Raw genomic sequence first — 20,555 nt, 5'->3', positions numbered from 1 at the left:
ACCATTAGAGACACAAATAATATAATTCACATAGCAACTCTTTCACCATCACAATCATGCTCTGTATCTGCGCCTACCACGCTGCCCAACGGTGTTGCTCTCTGTGCACTCTGTTTAACTATCCCTTAATGCCTGTGCAGAGGCTAGAGTGCCCAGAGACAGCAGTGCCAACAGCTGCTGTGGGCCTGGGAGCAAGAAGGGAGGTATGGGGTTTAGGGCAGTCGGCCCTTGGCCCTCACGACCACCATGTGCAGAGCCGCGGCACAGCACTCCATGGTGTCTTAAAGGGGCCGTGAACTCTGGCTGACACTGCTGCTGCTGTGGCAGCTGGAGCTCCAGGCTCCTTTCAAATGCTGGGCCCAGGGCAACTGCCCCTTCCCTCTCCCTTGTCAGCAGGCCTGCCCAGGGAATGAGCACACAAAGCTGTGGCAGCAACATTTGGGGCAGGTCATTTTAGAATATCATAGTGCATGCACAGCTGAGAGGGGAAGGAGGGGACAAAACATTTATAGAGATATGATTCTTCATAGGACAAAACAGAGCACCAAATAGGAAGGGTTTGCCTTCACTGAGCTTCTTAAAATGTCTCACTACTGCATTACAACCTAGCTGTAGTGGAAGCCTTGGAAATGCTGGTGTTCTTGTAAGAGCTGAAGTTTTAACGCATGTGTCATCTACCTTTGCTTTTGAGACATGTTTAATGACACAGTGGCAAAAATGCCAGTGACTTTGCACTCCCACTGTTGTCACTAGCAATGAAGTAATATCAGTAATAGTGCAACAGTGGGAAATCATGAAAAAGAATCTCAGTGTGTAGACCTAAGACGCTGCAGACCACATTTTTCCAAGCCTATTCAGTTATTCTGAGGTGTCTAATGGGTTAGGTGGGAATAGTTCTTGTGCACATAAGTACAACAATGGAGCTTGGCCTCTGCATCAAAGAGGCAAGAAGTTGTTTCCAACCCCTCTATCAGTGTCCACACCATCTATCTCGACAGGAGCCAGACACAATCTAACCCCAAATTTTAGTTAACAGATACTGAACTAATTCTTCTCGTAATGATTTCTAGAGTAATGTAATTAGAAATAGAATAATATTACTCTGAGTAGTATACAGATCATCACAGAGACTATAAAATTCTACATACAGAATTACCCATCTTTGACTATCCTGTATTTTTCTACTTTAATTTGCTTTTTGTCACACCGGTGTCTGAGAGTGCGCTTGTGTGCACTTTGCATGCACCTCCTTCTTGTGCACCATTCTTGCACGCTGTCAGATCTGGCACATCATAATTATATGTGAAATAATTATGCAATGGTGAGAACTCATAGTAGAAAACTGTAATCAAATAAATACCCATCTATGCCCCTTCTGTGAAAGTGCTTAAACATTCAACATCTCTAGAGGCAAAGGTGTTTAATTTTTCAAATAAAGTTGGACAAAACTGAATAAAAGGGTCTAAACTAAAGTGCCTTGTTTGTGCACTTCATGTTTTCACTGACATTTTGGATATAGTTTGAGTGAAGAAAACCCTAAGCCATTGATTGTCGTATTTTAAATTAATTGTCTCTAAAATACATCCTTAGAACTTAGATGAAATAGTTGTGCAAGTCTACAGGGAAATTATACCAGGGGTGGGGAGCCACTGACCCAAAGACAAATCAGCTGGGGGCCACAGGAATGCAAAACATAATGTTGTCCCTGACTGATTGGTCTACAGAAGGTCTGGATGGGAGGGAGGGAGTAGGGGTGGGCTGGGGAAGAGTAATGTGGGTGGAAGGGGTTTGTAGGAGGGGATGAGGTCTGGGTGGCAGGGGGTGCAGGAACGGGTGGGAGTGTAAGTCTAGGTGAGAGGATGGGTGCAGGCAGGTTTGGGTAGGGGGTCTCGAAGGGAGGAGTTGGGGGTGTAAGGTGTGGGGGAGAGGGGTCAGGCAGGGTGAGGAGTCTGTGAGGGAGGGGTTAGGAGCTGGGTGTGGGTGGGGTCTGGATGGAAGTGGGTGCAAAAGCAGTCAAGGAGTGCGAGGTCTGGTTGATGGGGAAACACTTCCCTTTGCAGCACCTGTGGATGCACATAGCTCTGCGCCCCCTCTCACTTGTCACAGCCACTGCCCGTTGCTGTTCTGATTGGCTGGAATTCTGCTTCCCCACCTCCCGAGAGAGCCTGCAGTGTGGATCCAGACTGTGGCTCACCTGGTCTGGACCAGGTTACTTGGGGCTCCACACCCTCCGCCTGCTGCAGGCCAGATTCTATGGAAGGGAACCCCCACTTTCGGACTCCAGATCAAAACAAGCCACGGTTCGGAATCCCTGAATTATAGGGTAAATTTTCAGTATACCACACAGACCACTGAGAGAGAGAACTACCTAAGCTGCATGATTATTTTATCATGCACCAGGTTGAAAACATCTCCTATACCATGATGTTAAAAAATTTTGAATAAGAAATGTTACAGGTAAAAAAGCACAGCTGCATTAAATCCCTTCTTGCCACACTTTTGAATTATCAGGAGAAGCAGAGCAGACTTGTCCGACAGTTTCATTTTCATGGATGGCCTGAAATTGGAATTCCTGCTGAAGGAAAAGGAATGATTGACCTCATTGCAGCTGTCCAAAAACAGCAGCAGCAGACAGGAAACCATCCCATTACTGTGCATTGCAGGTAACACTTACTACTTTTTTGTTTTTTGAATTTTGTATCATTCCTATTATGAGGTACATAATATTCTCCATTTTCTCTTTCTTCTGGTTTAGTGATTATCATGGCAGTGTTCCATTCCAAGGGAGCGGAGAGTACTTTTCAAAACAATACAAGGCCAAAATTCTGTTTCTATCTGGATTAATTAATAAGCAATACAAATCATTAGCCCAAGCCTCACTCCCCTACCTATGACAGGATATGTGCAGATTACAGTACAATCCCTATTTATGCAATTTCAACTTGTGCATTAATTGGATTAACGCAAGTTGAAATCATGAGTGGTGGGAGCCGGGAACCAGGTGGCTCCCGATTCCCCTACACTTGTGGGAGCTGGGAAACTGACCAGCGCTATTATGTTGGTCAGTTTTCTGGCTCCCAGGAGTCGGGGGAAGCTGGGAACCAGGCTCCCCTCCGTTCCTCACTCCCTTCTGCTTGTGGGAGCCAGAAAACTGACTAGTGCTGCTGCAAGCCAGGTGGCAGCCTGGATCCCAGCTCCCTTCCACTTGCAAAAGGAGGGGAGCCAGGCTGCTGCCTCCTTTGCGCTCTCCACCAGTCCTGGGAGCCAGGAAACTGACCAGCACAGCAGCATTTCCTGGCTCCCCTGACTTGCACGAAATTCAACTGACACGTGGTTGCCTGGGAATGCAACCTACATATGTGTCAGGGTGTTACTATACAGTTGCCTCAGGAGTAAAACTTTCCTGTACACACTTGGGCCTGAGCTTTATTCAGTCTTCACAAACCGAAAAAAGCAGTCCTGTAGCGCTTTAAAGAGTAAGAGTGTAACTTATTAGGTGATGAGCTTTTGTGAGACGTATCCACTTCTTCAGATATGGAAAATTCTGAACTGTTAGTCTTTAAAGTGCTACAAGACTGCTTTTCTGTTTTGTGAAGATATAGACTAACACAGCTACCTCTCAGAGTGTATTCAGTCTTGTGAGTGGAAGAGTACAACCTATAACTGCAATAGCATGCAGAGGTCTGAGCCAGGATCAGACTCCCTTTATGCTATGCGCTGTCAAAACAAATAGTAAAATGTGATCCCAAAATGAAATCTAATTTTCAGGCAAAACACAAGTGAATTAAACATATAGGAAGGAGAAAGAGTTGGGAAGACAACAAGAACAGTGATTGAATGTGATTCAATTAAAAGGCATTTTTGTCCTCAGACTTTTTCCTGTTCTTTTATTTGCTTCCACTTTAACATGTACCTAGTTCATTTTTAAAAATATGTAATAATTTATTTGCCTTTGTAAGGATTTTATTAAAAAGACTGTCATTTTCTAGACAGTTTTAAGGTCAGTTTCTTCTTTGTTTTAAACATTCACGTTTCTTAGGTTTGGACTTTGGAGTTTGGTTTGGGGGCTTTTGTCTGTGTATGTGTGTCTTTGTCCATTTCAGTGGAGTAAAAATTAACAATTAACAGTTAACAACTCTTTACCTATTTTAGATTTTTAAAAATCAGAATAACATAACACTCAGCTCCCAATATCCTTTTTCTGTGGCCGTGTCCCTACCAAGACTACTGCAATTGCCCCTACAGTCAAGTGCTCCGGAACATGATAAACTCAAACCCACTGTTAACAAGTGGAGATGTCTCGGGGGCTCCTGAAGCTTGTGATCTGCTATGCCCTAAATCCTTTTCTGCAGGGACAGAAGGAGGAGTTGCCAAATTCCTGTAGTGAGGGGTTATTAAGCTCATGCTTAACACTGACATCTCTTGGCGTTGGCAGCTTTACCAATTATTTGGCATTATTCTGAAATCTTTTGAGGGAAATGGGCCAATTTGTAATTAGCATAAAAGATATTTAGTGCAGATACCATCTCTTTATTCTGCTTTTGATCTATGACTGGTGCTCCCATGCATTACCTTGTTACAAATAATAAAGGAATAATCTTTTGGAGAAAAGTTGTTCAGCAGTTTGTGGAAGGGCCACTTTGATGACATCTGGAGTCAGATTTTCAGTCTGGCTGTTGACTTGGGAATGGTGAATAAGCTGCACTAATTTCATTGATTGATTATCCCTTAAATATGGACAAAGGTCAAGTTCTCCTGCTGATGCTTTTAGATCTAACAATGACCTTCTATAGTATTGATCTGAGATTTCCTACTCCTGTCCGTGGTCCCAGGGAGGGAGACTCTCAGCATCTGCAGTGTGATGGTTATTTGTAGAAGTATGCTAGTCTTTTGTCAATCAGGTCTCTTATGCTAGACATACATTTGGATTCTAGCACTAGCCATTTGCCTTTGGACAATAAACAATTATTTCCCTTTCTGCAGAAATGTTATTTCAGCTCTTGTGAGCTCTAAATTGGTTGTTGCAGTGTGCTCTGCAAAGACTCCCTGGAAGCTACAGCTAGTGCAGAATGCAGATGCCCATTTACCAGTTTTTAAATCCAAGGTATATATACTCTGTGATTTTAATGCTAGAGTTGGTCAGGACTGCACCACATGGCCAAAGGCATCCTCCTTCAAATTTGTGCACGGAAGCAGCTTGCTATTACAAGCACATTCTTTCAATATGCAAACACATACAAAGCAACTTAGATGCACCCTTGGTCTAAGCATTGGCAAATGATTGACAAAACAAAGTGATCTTTCTGATGCCAAGTTGACTCACGCCGTGCGTGGCACTGGCTCCTGGCTTGTTCACTACATGTTACACAGTGTTGTCTCTTTGAACTTTTGTCCACCAAAAGGTCATCATTCTGCTGTATATAGCTAAAGTTGAAATACCTGAGACACAAGCACTGTTTCAGTTCAATCTTAATGCTTCCTTAATGAAGGCCCAGAGTGGCCATCTACTATTTAGGATGATTGGATTATTGGATTAACATCAAAGAAACAACCTACAAAACTGATGTCAAAATCCTCATTTTCCAAAAACACAAGCACAAGGATTGTTTTGACAACAAGGACAGAGATGCCCAAGGTCTTCTTGATAAGATGCATGTGACACATTAGGCCTAGATCAGCATCCAGGCATTATAGGAAAAGCGTAGCATCTGAATCGAAGGTACAATACCTGCAGTTGGCAGATTTTTATGTGACATCTGTAATTTGTTCCGCCGATCAAGGATTGGTTTAGTTGCTCATCAGCGGCATCATAGGTGAGATCCATCAATTGATGTCTCAGTCCACACACACATTTTCCCTGTGCCTATTGAGCTCATAGACACTGACAGTTTTAGCGCCTGATTTTGCAGTTTGACAGTGGATTCTAGGAACTACTTTTTGAAATATGTTAGTAAGTCAGGACACTGAATGCTAATTAATGCAGGTGAAATATGGAACAGTATTAGCCAATCACTAAGGGAGAAAAGTTGATCTGTGCCTAACAGTATTCCTTTGATTTCGGTATGTCAGGGATTTTTACCATCCCCTGGGCATAATCGTCCCAGTGGGCCAGGGAATACAAGCCTTTGGCTATATAAAATCAGTGCAGGCACATGAGAAATCCATTTGGCTGCAGCACCAACGGTCACTTTGGGTCAGTTGGTTTCCCTGGTAACCTGAACTCATGAATAATTCATGATCAAGGATTTAAATTCCAGGCCTCTGATTGGGCGGAGGTGAGAGTTTCTGGCACCTTCTGAGCCCCAGAGGACCTGGTTGAGAACCACAGGTAGAATCACGAATATTTAAATCACCTTATGAATCATGCATGAGAACTCTCTATATAAGCAGGTGCTGCAGAGCATTCTGTGGCCCTGGGAGCTAGCTGTCAGAACAGCTGCAACCGTAGAGAGGAGCGTGGCTGCCTGGCAGCGTCTGCTGAACTCTCAGGCGAGCCCAATTGGGCGAAGAGCTCCGGAGAAGAATCATTAGCGGCGTCCACCTGCTGTTGTGGTGCCAACGCCGCGTGATGCCGCCCACGACCTCACTTACCTGAAGCGCAAGATTTCTCATCTCGGCGCTTGCTTCGAGGGAGCAGCAAGTGGACCCTGTGGCCGAGCGGTCAGGTGGCGAACTGGCCCCGCCCTTGGGCGGGGTACTGCGTGCCTGGCTGCAAAAGCCCAGGGTCCACTGCCTAGCGGCACCAATGCTCCCGCCACCTCCGCGGCTGCTTACCTGAATTGACCATTCACCGATTGGGACTCAGCTCACTGGACGTGACTACTGCACATATCTTCAAGACACGTAACAAACCAAGCCAGACAAACACAGACACTATTGTCTGGCTTTCGGGGCCCCCAGTGGGGGAGCAGGGGGTCCCGCCCCTTGCACTGTGGAGTGGCCTGACGAGGCCCTGCAAGACCCGAGGGCCTGACCCTTCTAGGCCGGGCCTTTGCCCAGGCAGTAGCACATTTAATTATAATAGTTATATGATAATTGTAGCATTTAGTTATTAGTATCGTTAGCTTATTGTTTAGTAGTTAGTAGTAGCAGGCCTGATATTAGATTATTATAAACTATACATAAAGATACACTTTAGCAAGGTGAAGGCTAACGCCTCCCTAGTCCTGTAGTACCTTCATTCCTCGTCCCTTATTCCTTCATTAAGAGGGAGCTCCTATTGGGCCCTCGCTTATTAACCCTCATTATCGAGGTGCCTCTCACTACGAGGTTTCCTCGTTGCTGTCAACTTGTGCAAAGACCACAAGCGGCGGCGCGTATCCTCCCTATCCGGTAGTGCCGGCAAAAGATCTGGACACCGGGTGTCGCCCTTTCCCCTACAGCCTTAGATTCCTTACCTAAGTATAGTTGACTAATTAACCACTTTGCCTTGGGGTAAAATAAAACATACATTCGTTCAAGAGGAGTTTATAACGAAGCACCATGAGTGCAGAATATGCAATTGTAAGTTAAACATAGATACAATGCTACATGTGATATAAGAAATCTTTGTTTCTCTTACTACTGTTACTACTCGTTTCCTTAACTGTGTTTTTATGCTTAATAAAGTTGCTAGGTAGTTTGTAACTTACTTGGGCTTCATTCTTCTCTGCCAGCTCCCTCCTGCCAGGTGGGTTCAGGGGGGTTATAGCCCCAATAGTACTCCTAGGGGTAAGCACGCTCTCGACTCATTGGGCTTGGGGCAGTCTGCAACTGGGTCCTTGGGACTGGGAGGTGCTCAGTACCTCCCTGGTGCAACACAGACCTTTGGGTCGAGGTGGGGGAACCTGTCCTGTTGTCCTTAAACAATGACTTGTCACAGCAAGGTAATATGTTGGAAGTCAAAGAACCAGAACCACATATTGCATTTAATATTTCTGTTCTCTCAGACCCACAAAGGTTTGAAGAATTGGATTAATGTTGTAGGCCATGTTTTTTCCTGGATTTTAACATGCTTATTCCAAAACAACACTAGAATGATTAAAAAATATATATATTCCAAATCTATAAGATTTAGAAGGCTCCACTCTTCTCAAATGTATAGATACACATGAGTGTATATTTTGAAACGTTAATTGCTATGCTTGGAAACGCATACATCCACAGTCGTAAGGCTTCTGACTAGAAACTTCTCTCAAATACATGTAAATTCAAATCTTAGAAAGCCACCTAGTGCATTTCAAGTCTGGCAGCTAATTTTCCAAGATGCATGTTAATGTGAGGCCATGTATTTTGAGGATTAAACTCTGAGACTTTAGGAATTTTCATTGCAAGTGTGAACTTGGAATTGTTGCAGCTGCTTGCCCAAGGCATGCAGTGATTTCCACATCTGAAGATGGGAAGGAAGCCAATGAGGCAGATACTTAGCTGCTGCCTGATTCCTTTCTTAAGAATGTGTTTTATACTACCATAGTGTCTTTATTAATAGGAAGTTCAGCTTTCATCTTAATAGAATCTAAATTAGCAATTTGTATCTATGAATATAATGTCTATAAAGTAGAATGCAGTCTCATTTAATTTTAAGCTGTGTATCTTTGATTGTAATCTCTGTGACCTGCAGTAGCATATATTTAGTCAAGCATTTGGTTTAATATTTTGCTTAAATTATAGTGCACACAGTAAATTAAGTATCTAATATAGCAACTGTTAAAGCAGGTTTTGGTTATCCATTTGATGTGTTTTTTGGTAGCGAAACATACCACTAATGAGCTGTTTGTAGTTGTTTGCAAATTAATATGGATAAACATTGACTTTACAGGATTTTCCTTATTCCTTAAAATATAAACATGTTACTGGTTGATTTATTGCCAAAAATCGTTGATTGTTATTTAGACCACTTGCAAATTAAACAGATTTGCTCTTACGTAGTTTTTGTTTTAATGTGTGTAACTAATTAAACATTATAATCAGGTTCTTAAAAGCAAAACTGCAAGGAAAAGTGGTGAAGTGCTGGAAGTGACTAACTCTTGCTGGTTCATATATGAGAGAATGATTTTTTCTTTTTTAGTTATGCCCCCAAAATGGTCCACAGAACAACTCCCAAATGGTGAGTGTCTATATTGGTTCCTGGAGCTGCATAATCCTGGAAATTTACCAGAAAATGTCTAAAACTTGAAGACTGTATGGAGTTAAAATATGAAAACCTAAAATCCTTGACCCCAAGTCATGTGTCCTACCTTACCTGCAGTTTTAAAATGCCTCTTAGATGAGGAAAAAGCAGAGAGAGAGGGAGAGAGCTAGAGAGAGTAAAAAGCAGTGTGTGTGTGTGTGGGTTTAAAGAGGTGAAGAATGGCAAGATTATGATATCCTCTGCAATTCCATAAATAACTTATCAAGGAACGTCTCACAGTACGTGGGTGCAGTTCTTTCTCTGGCCAAAATATTTATCATCTTAGAAGGAAAAACTGACATTTTCACTGACTACGATGAAGCAGAGTCTTCTTAAATAAAATATTACTCAAGAACTCTGATGGTATGAAACCTGGCAGTGAAGGGAGGAGATATGGTTTGGTTACTTTTGTCAGGGAATTTTATCCCTAAGGCATTATCGTCCCCGTGTGTCGGGGAAACAAGCCTCTGGCAGTGTAAAAATCAGTGCAGGTACGTGGAAAGTCTAAAGTCTCATAGGCTGCCATTTAGCAGCCCCCCCAACGGTCACTCTGAGTCAGTTGGTTTCCCCGGTAACCTGAACTCATGAATTATTCATGATCATGGGTTTAAATTCCAGGCCTCTGATTGGCCCAAGGTAAGTTTTTCTAGCACCTTCGGAGCCTCAGAGGACCTGAGTGAAAACAGGTGTATAGAATCTTGGATATGGTAATTAGCTAATGAATAATCATGAGATCGCTCTATAAATTCAGGGCTGTCAGTCCATTCTGCGGCCCTTGGGGACACAGACAAGGACTCTGAGAGCCAGTATAGGAGAGCGTTGGCTGCGAGAAGCAGCGTCCGCTGATCCTTAGGCCAGCACAGCGGGGCGAAGAAGCTGTCATCACTGTGGTGCCTGTGTCAGCGGCGCCGCCATCGCTTGATAGCAGTGCCTCACCACTGAGGGGCTGAGAGGCGCAAGATTGCTTGTCACCTCCATCACAGCCCCAGCGTACACGAGCAGCAAGGGAGCAGCAAGCGGGCTCCTTGGTGTACCTGTCGGGTGGCGAACTGGCCCGCGGCTCCGGCCATGGGTACTGCGTACCCGGCAGGGAAACCGGGAGCCTGCCAGTGCCACGTCACTGCCACCGCTGTTCCCGCCACTAACACCATCAGCGCATACTTCAACGACTTCCGTACCGGACTTGACTATCGGACACGACCCCTCCTCATCGGCTTTGACACCGGATGCGACCAATTTACCTGATTTTACCTACCGGATAGGACACACAATAAAACTACACACACACACACTTATCTAAAATTACCTGGGACATCGGGGTCCCCATTGGGGAAGCAGTGGTCGCTCCTCTGTTGCGCGCTGGCCTGACGAGGCAAGCGCTGCCCCCGAGGACCTGACTCACAGAGCCGGTCCCATAAGCCCCAGGCTAATACTGACTTAATATTGATATTTTTGTTTTGTATATGTTGTGTTTATTATTACAATAGAAATGTTAAGTATAATGTAATAATTAGTCTTAAGTATAGTCAATGCAAGTATCGTAAGGTAGTAGTTAGCATAATTAGGTAGCTTAGCTTAAGATATTATAAGTATTATTGATTACCCTATCCTAGCTTTGTTGTCCACCTTCCCATGCTTTCACTGTAACCCGGTGAGTAAGCTTAAGCGTGCCCCAGGTTGCAGGCCTGGTGTGGACGGATTACCGGGCACCAGCCAGGGCCAGTTTGGTGAGAAGCACCCAGCCCTTAGGGATAGAGGCGGGGAGTAGCGCCCTCACCTTCCCACTGGAAGTCTGGGAATCTGGACACTCATTCCCCATTTCCCTTAATCGTGTGTGTGTGTGTGTGTGTGTGTGTGTATAATTTGTATAACATAGTGAAATATAATAGAATTTAGTTCCTATAAATGTGATTTAGTTAGTTAATAATATAAAGATTTAGTGCTAAGTCGTTAAGTTGTGTCCCTCAATAAATCCCCCAGTTTTGACTTCCTCTAACTGGTGTTCAGTCTCTAGTCTATCTCTCTCTCCCCTCGCCGGCCGCCGCTTGCCAGTGGAGCTAAGTGGGGTCACGTGCATTACCCCGGGTTCCTTCACTTGTCTGGGGGGCGGGGCGGGTCTGCACCACCGTCCCTCCTTGAGGGTAGGCTCCTGGGGTTCTGAACAGACAGTGCGGGGGGGGGCCTCGTCATCCGGTTGGCTACCCGAGGCTGGCTGGAGCCGCCCAGAGTGGGCAGTGAGGCGCCTTTAAGTGGTTTTTCACTTTTTACTTGCGACAACTTTATTTCAGAATTTTGTGTAAGGGAATTTGTTATAGCCAAAACATTTTCCCCTCTCATTTTTGATTAAGTCTGTGAATTGTTTTTCAATTTCTAATATTTGTTCATATGTGGGTAAAGAGGTTGTACTCATTAACATTTATTCCTACTTTTTAAAAACAGTAGAATCTTACCTGAGATGTGAGAATTGTGGAAAAACTAGAATATATTTTTTCTTTTAAAGATATTTGGATTCAGTAAGGGGTTGCTGAGGAAGAGAGGAAAGAACAAATATGAAGGGGATAATACTTTACAATAACCATACAATATATATTTTTCTCATATACAAATTGAAATTCTCTAGTCAGCAAACTCTGGTCTGGCAACTTCTGTAATCCGGCATGATTTTAGTTAGCCAGATGTTCACTTACTATGGGTATAGCCAAGTGTCCCATGGTCCAATAAAGTTTACTGCCATCAGTCCTGGTTCTATGTTCTGTGCTGTTATGTAGCTGTAATTTACCCCAAATGTCTTCTAAGAGCCAAGTAAGCAGTGGAAGTGTTGGTAATACTGCTAGACAATATTGACCTCCCATGGTTTGGCAAATTCTCTGGTTCAGCACAGGTCAGGTCCCGAGGGTACTGGAGTAAAGAGGTTCAACCTGTATTTCTAAGGGAAACTGAACCTACATACAATCACATATGAATTGACTTTTATTTACTTTTTTAGAGAAAAATGTGTGGCTCTCATGGAGTTTTGCCCAAATAATTTCTCAGTTTGGAGTGGGGAAGGCTGGAGAACAGACAATATGGAGGAGAATAAAAGGAATAGTTTGTTACTGGTTTTGCTGTTTAGTCATAGGGAATGAATGACATTTTAAACTATTTTTATATATGGGTTTACAAAATATTTTATGCTGTTATAATCTTACAGCAGTTTTCATTTTCCTGCAGCTATGGGACCTGTTCTAGAATGAGATATTCACTGACCTTCTGAGGCAGTTTTATTCTAGTAATTGGCTAATTATACATAAATCTGAACCTTCTTAGATTTTGCAGCTGCCCTTAATCTGATAAAAGTAGTTGTCTATAGGGAATTGCTCAACTAATACACTTTACCTGTTCACTTTTTCCTCTTACCAGGCTTTAATGTATCCAGCTGAGGATACATGCATTTGTACTTAATCCTTTCATAAGCACATGCTCATCATCAGAAAGATGTCTTATTTGATGGAAATAAAGTAAAAGCAATGACTTGTGATGGTGATTACCATTCATCTTCCTTATAAATGATTAAGATATGTTAAAAATTCAAACTTAATGAATTACATTGTGTTTATTTTTGGTTTGGGGATATGAACTAAATGTTTGTCTTTCCTTTAGCGTCATCACAAATTGCAAGAATCATCCAGGTTTTATGAACATTTCCCATCATGGTTGTGTGCCGCATCCTAATCACTGATAATTGGCTTCTTCTAGTTGCAACCTCTTACTTTGAACCAAAGTGAAATTAGGAGACAAAATGTAAATTCATCTTTGACATTGGTCAAATGCTCCTTAATCAGATTGCAATGAAAGAAGCTTTATTTTCACAAGGGATGTTGGCAAGCCTCTTACCAGCTGCTGAAATTTGAAAAACGGGAAATGTGTGTGTCAGAGTAGAAAGTCGCCACAGTCACTCTGTGCATTCAACTGTAAATGCAGATATGGACTATTCTATTCTACATGATCAGAGCTAGATTTCTAAATAGATGGATTTTATGCATTATAGTATTTAGGAATTGTTATTTTAATATATAATATGGTGTATCCATTCTGAGCTATAGTTTCAGACTTGCTAGCAGCAGTAACATGTTCGTTTATATTAAATTATGGATAAACCTAAAGCTATAAGATGAAATGAGAGTCAAACACACTAAAAATAAAATAAAATGAGAAACTGTAGTAAAGTAGTCCTGAAAATACAACAACAGTGCAAGGAAAAACCTGTAGTCACGGCATCAGCAGTAAGGCCAGAGACTGACAATGGGGACAACCATATATTCTTAATGGATAATCAAATATGAAATCTTTCTATCTCACAGATATGTGGTCAGAAAGGCAGGGATGTGGGCAGACCAGTTGTGACCAATCCTATAATATCAAATAATTAGCAGTTGCTGATCAAGTGAAACACAGGTGGAATTAGATGGGAATATAGGCCAAGGATTAGTTGCATTGTCTGGGATGCACAGAAATATAATTGGAGATACACATCTCCTAGAACTGGAAGGGACCTTGAGAAGTCATCTAGTCCAGTCCTTTGCCCTCTTGGCAGGACTAAGCACCATCCCTGGCACCTACTTGACCCAATCCCTAAATGGCCTCCTCAAGGATTGAACTGACAAGCCCAGGTTTAGCAGGCCAGTGCTCAAACCACTGAGCTATCCCCCTGCCCGAAAAATTAACAGGGCTGTCCAAGCACCAGCCCTTACATCTATTTGCCCCAATCCCTAAAGGGCCATGTCAACGATTGCACCCATAACCTTGGGGTTAGTAGGCCAACGATCAAACCACTGGGCTATCTCTTACCCCTAAGTTGCACTATATCAGGAGTCAGCTATTAACAAGTTGATTTCATAAGCAAAAAATAATTTGCCCAAACCACTTTTCTGTGTTAAAGATAAAATCATGACAGTAGTGAGAGTAACATAAATTCAGTTGGTTTGAAGACAAATACAGATTAGAAAACAGTTTACAGGTCTACAGGACTATGACCCCAGTTCTACATGCATGTGGACATGTGCTTAATTTTATACACACGGATAGTGCACTTGATTTCTATGGAACTATTCACTTTCATAAATGAGCTTGTGAGTGTTTGCAGAAGACAGACCTTTACCAGAAATGTCTTGGTTGAAAATTAATTTTTATTAAATCTTGATCATAACACGGAAAGTTATACCATGTAAATGATGCCAGTAAACCTAATAAACAAGAGGCTTCTAGTCTGCTAATAACAGAACTTGGCTATTACGCATTAATTATTAAGCAAAGTATCTTTACTCATTATTATAATTTGGAAGAGTATGTTTTGACATTTGTTAAGCAAAAGAATTATGTTTGTCTTGCAGTGCTGGCGCTGGAAGAACAGGTACATTCATAGCACTCAGCAATATTCTGGAAAGAGTAAAGGCTGAAGGGCTCTTAGATGTATTTCAAGCTGTGAAGAGTTTAAGAATGCAAAGGCCACATATGGTGCAAACACTGGTAAGACATTTAACAATAAGAATCTTTGTCAAATTATGTAAGTTTTGTAAATGTTCTGATGGAAAGAGAACAAAGGTTCATTTTAGCAGCTGTAGCAAATGTAGTATTGTTGAACTAGTTTTATCATCTATATACTTAGGTTGAATGAGATGTTTTGTTATCTTATGCTGTATTATTTTGTAAAAAGATTTCTAAAAATTAATTTGGGGGTAGAAGTTTCTGTGTTTGTTGTTAGCCAACTACTGAATTTATTTGTTTTTTTTGTTTTAGAGAGTGGGATTGTTAAAGACGTTTTTTTAAAAAATCCATGGGGACATTCTTGATTACATTTTAATGGAAATACATATATATTAGCTCTTTCAAAATAAAATATTGATCATTTTGTTTAAAAATAGCTTAGTTTAAACCCATCAAACTAACTTGCCATTAGTCCTCAAGGAGGAGAGAAGTGCCTTTGGAATGTTAGAAGAATTTAAACAATATTTGTTTAACAAAGTTATGAATATCTGAAGGTTGTTTTTCGAAATACATCAAGCACAGATACCTGAAGAGAAACAAACTTAAATAATAGTAATACCCAGGGATGCCAATGGAAGGAGGGGAAGGGGTCAGCTGTTTTGGGACCTTGTGATTTAAAAAGCCTTTGAGGTCCTGGGTGCTGCCACAGTGACAGCATCAGTGGCTGGAGTCCCAGGCATTTTAAATCACCAACAGAGCCCCCAGGCAACATGCTTCAGCAGTTCTGATGGATGGGCTGGGGGAGGCTAGTCCCAGCCGCACCTTTTCCACCTGAAGCCCCATCCCTTCTGAGGGCATGGAGCCATCCCTTCCCCATCTTGCTCAGGGGCCCACCAAGTCTCTTCACAGCCCTGGTATACCTTGCATGACCAGCACTTTCCATTCAGCAGTCTCAAAGTGCTTTATAAACAGTCGTTTCAAAACACTTCTCAGAGAGAGATTTTTTTCCCCTTCATTTTACAAGTAGTTAAACTGAGGTACAGAAAGATTAAATGATTTGTCCAAGAGCATCCGGGGACTCTGTGACAGATCCAGGAATAGGGCCTGTATCTTCAGAGGTCGTGGATGCCTTTGATTCAAGCACTAATACAGTTGCAGAGAAAGCCTTCAAAACCTGACTTGAGTGTAACCAATACAGAGATGTCTGCCTGAGTCTGAATAAGTTGCTCTAAGATATGAAATCTCCCATTTATTTAAATAACAGTGAACTCAGATGCTAGTATTGATACTTTAGTACTATCAACATTAACTATCTTGTGGTGCAGGGATAAAGACAAAGATTCACACCAGTGTTTCTTAAAATGTGGAATGTGCCTCCCTCAGAGGGATGAAGAACTAGTCAGGGGATAGTGGAAGATGCAAAATTTATGATCGGTTGGCCTTTAATGACATAGGCAGCATTGCAATGGGGGAGAGATTCTTCATTTTTCTAGGATTGCCAGGTGTCCAGTTTTCATCCAGAATACCTGGTCTAAAGGGGTCCCTGGTGGCTACAGTTGGCACTGATGCACAGGCCATTAAAAGTCCAGTTGGCAGCACTACCTGCCTTGCTCTGTGTGGTTCCCAGAAGTGGCGGCAGGGTCATGGCAGCCCCTAGGCAACACTGGGAGCTCTTTGCACTGCCCTAATCCCAAGTGCCAGCTCAGCAGATCTCATTGGATGGGAACTGCAACCAATAGGACCTAAAGAGATGATGCCTGCTGGTGTGAGGGCAATGTGTGGATCATCCCTGGCTGCAAATGCACCTAGAGGTCAGACAGACCTGCCAGCTGTTTCCTGGGAGCCCTGGTAAATGCTGCTGGGACCCCAAACCAGCCCCAGCACTCCAACCCCTGCTGCAGCCCAGAGTACTGTCCTGCACCCCAAACCTCTAAGCCCCAGTCACACCCCACATCCGATATCCCAAGTCATACCCCTTGCCTCTCTGCTCCCCAGCCATCTACTCCAGTCCAGAGGCCTTTCCTAGCACCAAACCCCATCTGGAGCCCTCACTACCCTTCAGGCAGCCCAACCCAGAGCCCTCCTGCACACCAAATACTTCATCCCCATCCCAGAGTCCACACCACCAACTGAAGCCCCTAACCCTCTCCCACACCCCAAGCTCCTGCCGCAGCTTGGTAAGAGAGTGAGGGTGGAGGACAGCGAGTGATAAGGGGAGAGAGAGAAGATGGAGCTAGCAGGGGGCAGGGCTTGGGAAAGAGGCAAGGAGGGTTGTTTGGTTTTATGTGATTAGAAGGTTGGCAGCCCTAAGTGGAATTCAGCTTTCAAAGGTTTAGGAGATTATGGATCTCTGACCTTGGAATGTGAGGTCAATCTTATCACTGGTAAGAGCAAGGAGAAAACATATTGTGCTGCTGTATGCTGTCAAATAACTGTTACTCAGAAATGGCAGCATCTGATTTATAACTGAGAGGTGAGAAATGCACATTTCACTTATTGGTGAGATGGGTTTTAATATATGTGTGAAATATGAGAAACAGTATTCATGTTGTTAGATCTCTGGGGCAGAGACTCAGAGCGCTCTATGCTATGGAACTGTTTAATAATCATAATAGTGTATATGCATAGGGAATTTGTCAAGTGCTTTGAGGTTGTTTGACATGAAAGAGCAGCTGTGAACCCAGTCCTGAAATGGGTTGATCCACTGATAGCTTACCTTGATGTCAGTGGGAATTGAGGGTGCTTTGCACATTGCCGAAGGTAAATTTGCACTTAACAGGATTGGGCTCAGTGATTTGCAGATCCTTTCATACTGTAGATATACAGGTTGAACATTTCTAATCCAGTACCCCTGGGACCTGAGCAATGCTGGACAAGAGAATTTGCCAGACCATGAGAGGTCAATATTGTCTAGCACCGTTACCAACACTTCCACTGCTTACTTGGCTCATAGAAGACATTTAGGGGTAAATTACAGCTAAATAACCACACAGAACACTGGGAGTCAGGAGTGGTGGCTGTGAACACACTTTATGGAATCTCGGCAAACCTGGCCACACCCACAATAAGTGATCATCCAGCTAACTAAAGTAATGCTGGATTACAGATGCTGCTAGAAGAGAGCGTTCCAGATTAGAGAGGTTCAACCTGTATTAAATTTAGAGGAGAGAGCCTCTTGTAGACCTCCTCTATTTCAACTTTCCAGTTCTATCATCCTCCCTGAATTTATCATCAGACTTGTGGCTAGTCTACAGTAGGGAAATAAGTCAATTTCAGATATGCAACTATCTGCAGCAATTGCGTAACTAGAATCGACATGCTGGAAATTGACTTACCTGACTGTGCTAAATAAGGAAGGTCGACGGGAGCATTTCTCCCGTCGACCTCCCAAACTCCATGCAATAGCATGGAGTATAGGGATTGACTGCCAACTCCAGAGAGATCAGTTCTGCACATCTTCACCAGATGCATGAACTCGAACCCTGGAGCATCAACTCTGACTGGGTGGATCTTCCCAAAAGTATAGACATGCCCTGGGTTACATAAAAATAGCACCTATAAATATTATAGAGCATGTAACTGGCAATCTAATAAAACTGAACATAAAATCTTTTTGTGGGAAGAGCAGAAAGACAGGTAGATTTGTTTTGTCATAAACTTGCTGTTATCCAGTTCAGAATATGTTGCACCTTATAGATGTTCCTTAATCTGATTATTCTAATTTAATCACAATCTACAATCAAAGTAAATCTGAATTTCTCTTCTTTATTTTTTAGGAACAGTATGAATTCTGCTACAAAGTGGTACAAGACTTCATTGATATATTTTCTGATTATGCTAATTTCAAATAAAACTTTCTGCCTTATTTTTTAATTTAATAGTCTGTATAAATATTTGTAAATTATGTTAATTTATATCAGATTTTCCATTATGATAATTCCTACTGTAAATTATATTGCCTGTGTTTTGCTTTAAAAGTCACATTTGCTGTATAAAATTATAAATTACTCAAATATAAATATCTTTCAAAAGCTAATTATAATAAATGTTATTATACAAAATATCAAAATAGATACATTGTTGATGTTATATACATTTTAATCAAATCTTGATTTAATTTCATTCTTTACATTTTTTAGAAAAAAATATCAATATTAATTTTATTTCCCAAGTTTAGTATCCCCTAAATTTTAGAACTATTTTTATTTTATATTAAATAATAAATCATAGTTAATATGTTTAAAGGTAAATTATTATTTTGGCTCTGAGACTTTTCTCTCACTGAAGTCAATAACAACCAATTGATTTCATGAGTTCTAATGTTGGTTATAAATAATTCACTGTAAATACAGTTTACTTATTTGATTTAAATGGAGTCGTGAAAGTTCATTTTATTTTGCTGTTTTATTAAATCTAATGTATTTTTAAATGTCCTCACTGAAACACACTGTTTTGTAATTTATGAGTGAGCTTATCACTATTTTGAAAATCTTTTGTATGTCAGATATCTAAATTCTGCTGCCAATATTTTGCTGCACTTGCGCTGCTGTCAGCTTACTGCAAGAGGCTTCACTTCTATTGTCATAAACAGAGCTTGATATAATACGTATACTTGAGAGAAAGACAGACTTCTTGACTAGACTTACAAAGCAACTTCTAAATTTTTTTGTAACAAGCAATTTAATATTGAAATCCCACTGGTATCACCAGTACAGACTGTGGATACGAAAAAGCTCTTTTAAAATGTACATTCTTAAAATAATGTTTCTATTGTTAAAAAGCAGATTTTTCCCTAACAGAAGCGGGTGTATATAAATGTGTGCGCATGTGTGTGTGTATATATATATATATATATATATATATAATCAAATATTTCATAAACCTGAACTGGATCTGGAGGAACAGAAAGTACAAAAGACACAAGGCATCAGAATGTTGAATTTTTATAAATAGCATTCTGATCCTTTAAAAAGCTTATATAAATTAATGAGCACAAATAAATATGAAAATATTTAATGTTAATATTTAATATGCAATAGTTCTGTCTTGCTTAATTGGTTGATTTTTGAATGCAGACATAAAAGCCTTTTTTGAAAAATAAGCAAACCTAAACTGATGTTTTCATTCTACTCTTTGCACTGTTTAACCTAAGTTCATTTATGATACCTGGAAATAAATAAAAGTTAATTATTCTTTTCATAATGAAAAGTGTAACAAATATGTTCACACCTTTCCTTTTGTTACATACTGCTACTACTTAATCCTTGTACTACGAGTGGAGCATAGGTCATTTATTATATAGTGAACTGAAAATGGTTCAGGTTAAAAGTCTTGGAGCAAAGTATTTTGAACACTGCCATTTATTGCTTCTTCCCAATAATGCTCTGCTGCATATTTATTTGTACAATAATTATATACTTAACAACTAACACAATGTTTGCAATACTAAACAGTTTGATGCTAATGGATTAATTTGAACAGAAAAAAATCTTCATTTGACTGAAGAAAAGAATGCTAAATAAGCTTTCAATTCTGGCATGGTGTGAAAAAAGGAAATAAAATTAAAGGCATCAAATAAATGCAGTTACAAAAGTCCAACATGTTAGGGTGGTCGTTATAAATACTTGTAGCATAGTGAGAATATAAATAAGATACTAAATTTTATGATAATGGGACACTTAATAATGTCACCCTTCTGTCATTACAGTATTCCCAAAAATAACTTTCAAGTGGTGGTTCAGTCTAGTTTTAAATACAAAGACTTAAGGTTCCGTCACTTCTTTGGGATTGTAATCTACAGTCTAAGTAGATCTCACTGTTCAGATTTTTTTTCCTAATATTCAGCTTATTTTTTTTCACATCTCTGTATTTTTTCGTGCTCCTTAGGCAGCCTTTAAGCCTTGTGTTCAAATGTTTAGTAGGTTTGTCTTGATATTAACCTAAC

The 20,555-nt window shown here is 41.2% G+C and overlaps 1 protein-coding gene across 4 annotated transcripts in view; it reads left to right on the top strand.

Moving 5' to 3' along the window:
* Window positions 1–18,638, top strand: part of PTPRE (protein tyrosine phosphatase receptor type E) — a 227,493-nt gene extending 208,855 nt beyond the window's left edge. For 3 of the 4 annotated variants that reach the window (XM_075000458.1, XM_075000460.1, XM_075000461.1), the window contains 3 exons: window positions 2,512–2,663; window positions 14,518–14,653; window positions 18,388–18,638. In XM_075000458.1, coding sequence (XP_074856559.1) covers window positions 2,512–2,663; window positions 14,518–14,653; window positions 18,388–18,462 — 363 coding nt within the window. In that variant the 3' untranslated portion in view covers window positions 18,463–18,638. Of the gene's footprint in view, window positions 1–2,511; window positions 2,664–2,755; window positions 3,010–14,517; window positions 14,654–18,387 lie in introns of those variants that run through there. The other variant, XM_075000459.1, reaches the window with a different exon arrangement.
* The last annotated feature ends 1,917 nt before the right edge of the window (window positions 18,639–20,555 follow it).

The sequence above is a fragment of the Carettochelys insculpta genome, chromosome 7 (assembly GCF_033958435.1).
Source record: "Carettochelys insculpta isolate YL-2023 chromosome 7, ASM3395843v1, whole genome shotgun sequence".
Lineage (NCBI taxonomy): Eukaryota > Metazoa > Chordata > Testudines > Carettochelyidae > Carettochelys > Carettochelys insculpta.
This window is presented reverse-complemented; position numbering and strand designations above follow the sequence as displayed.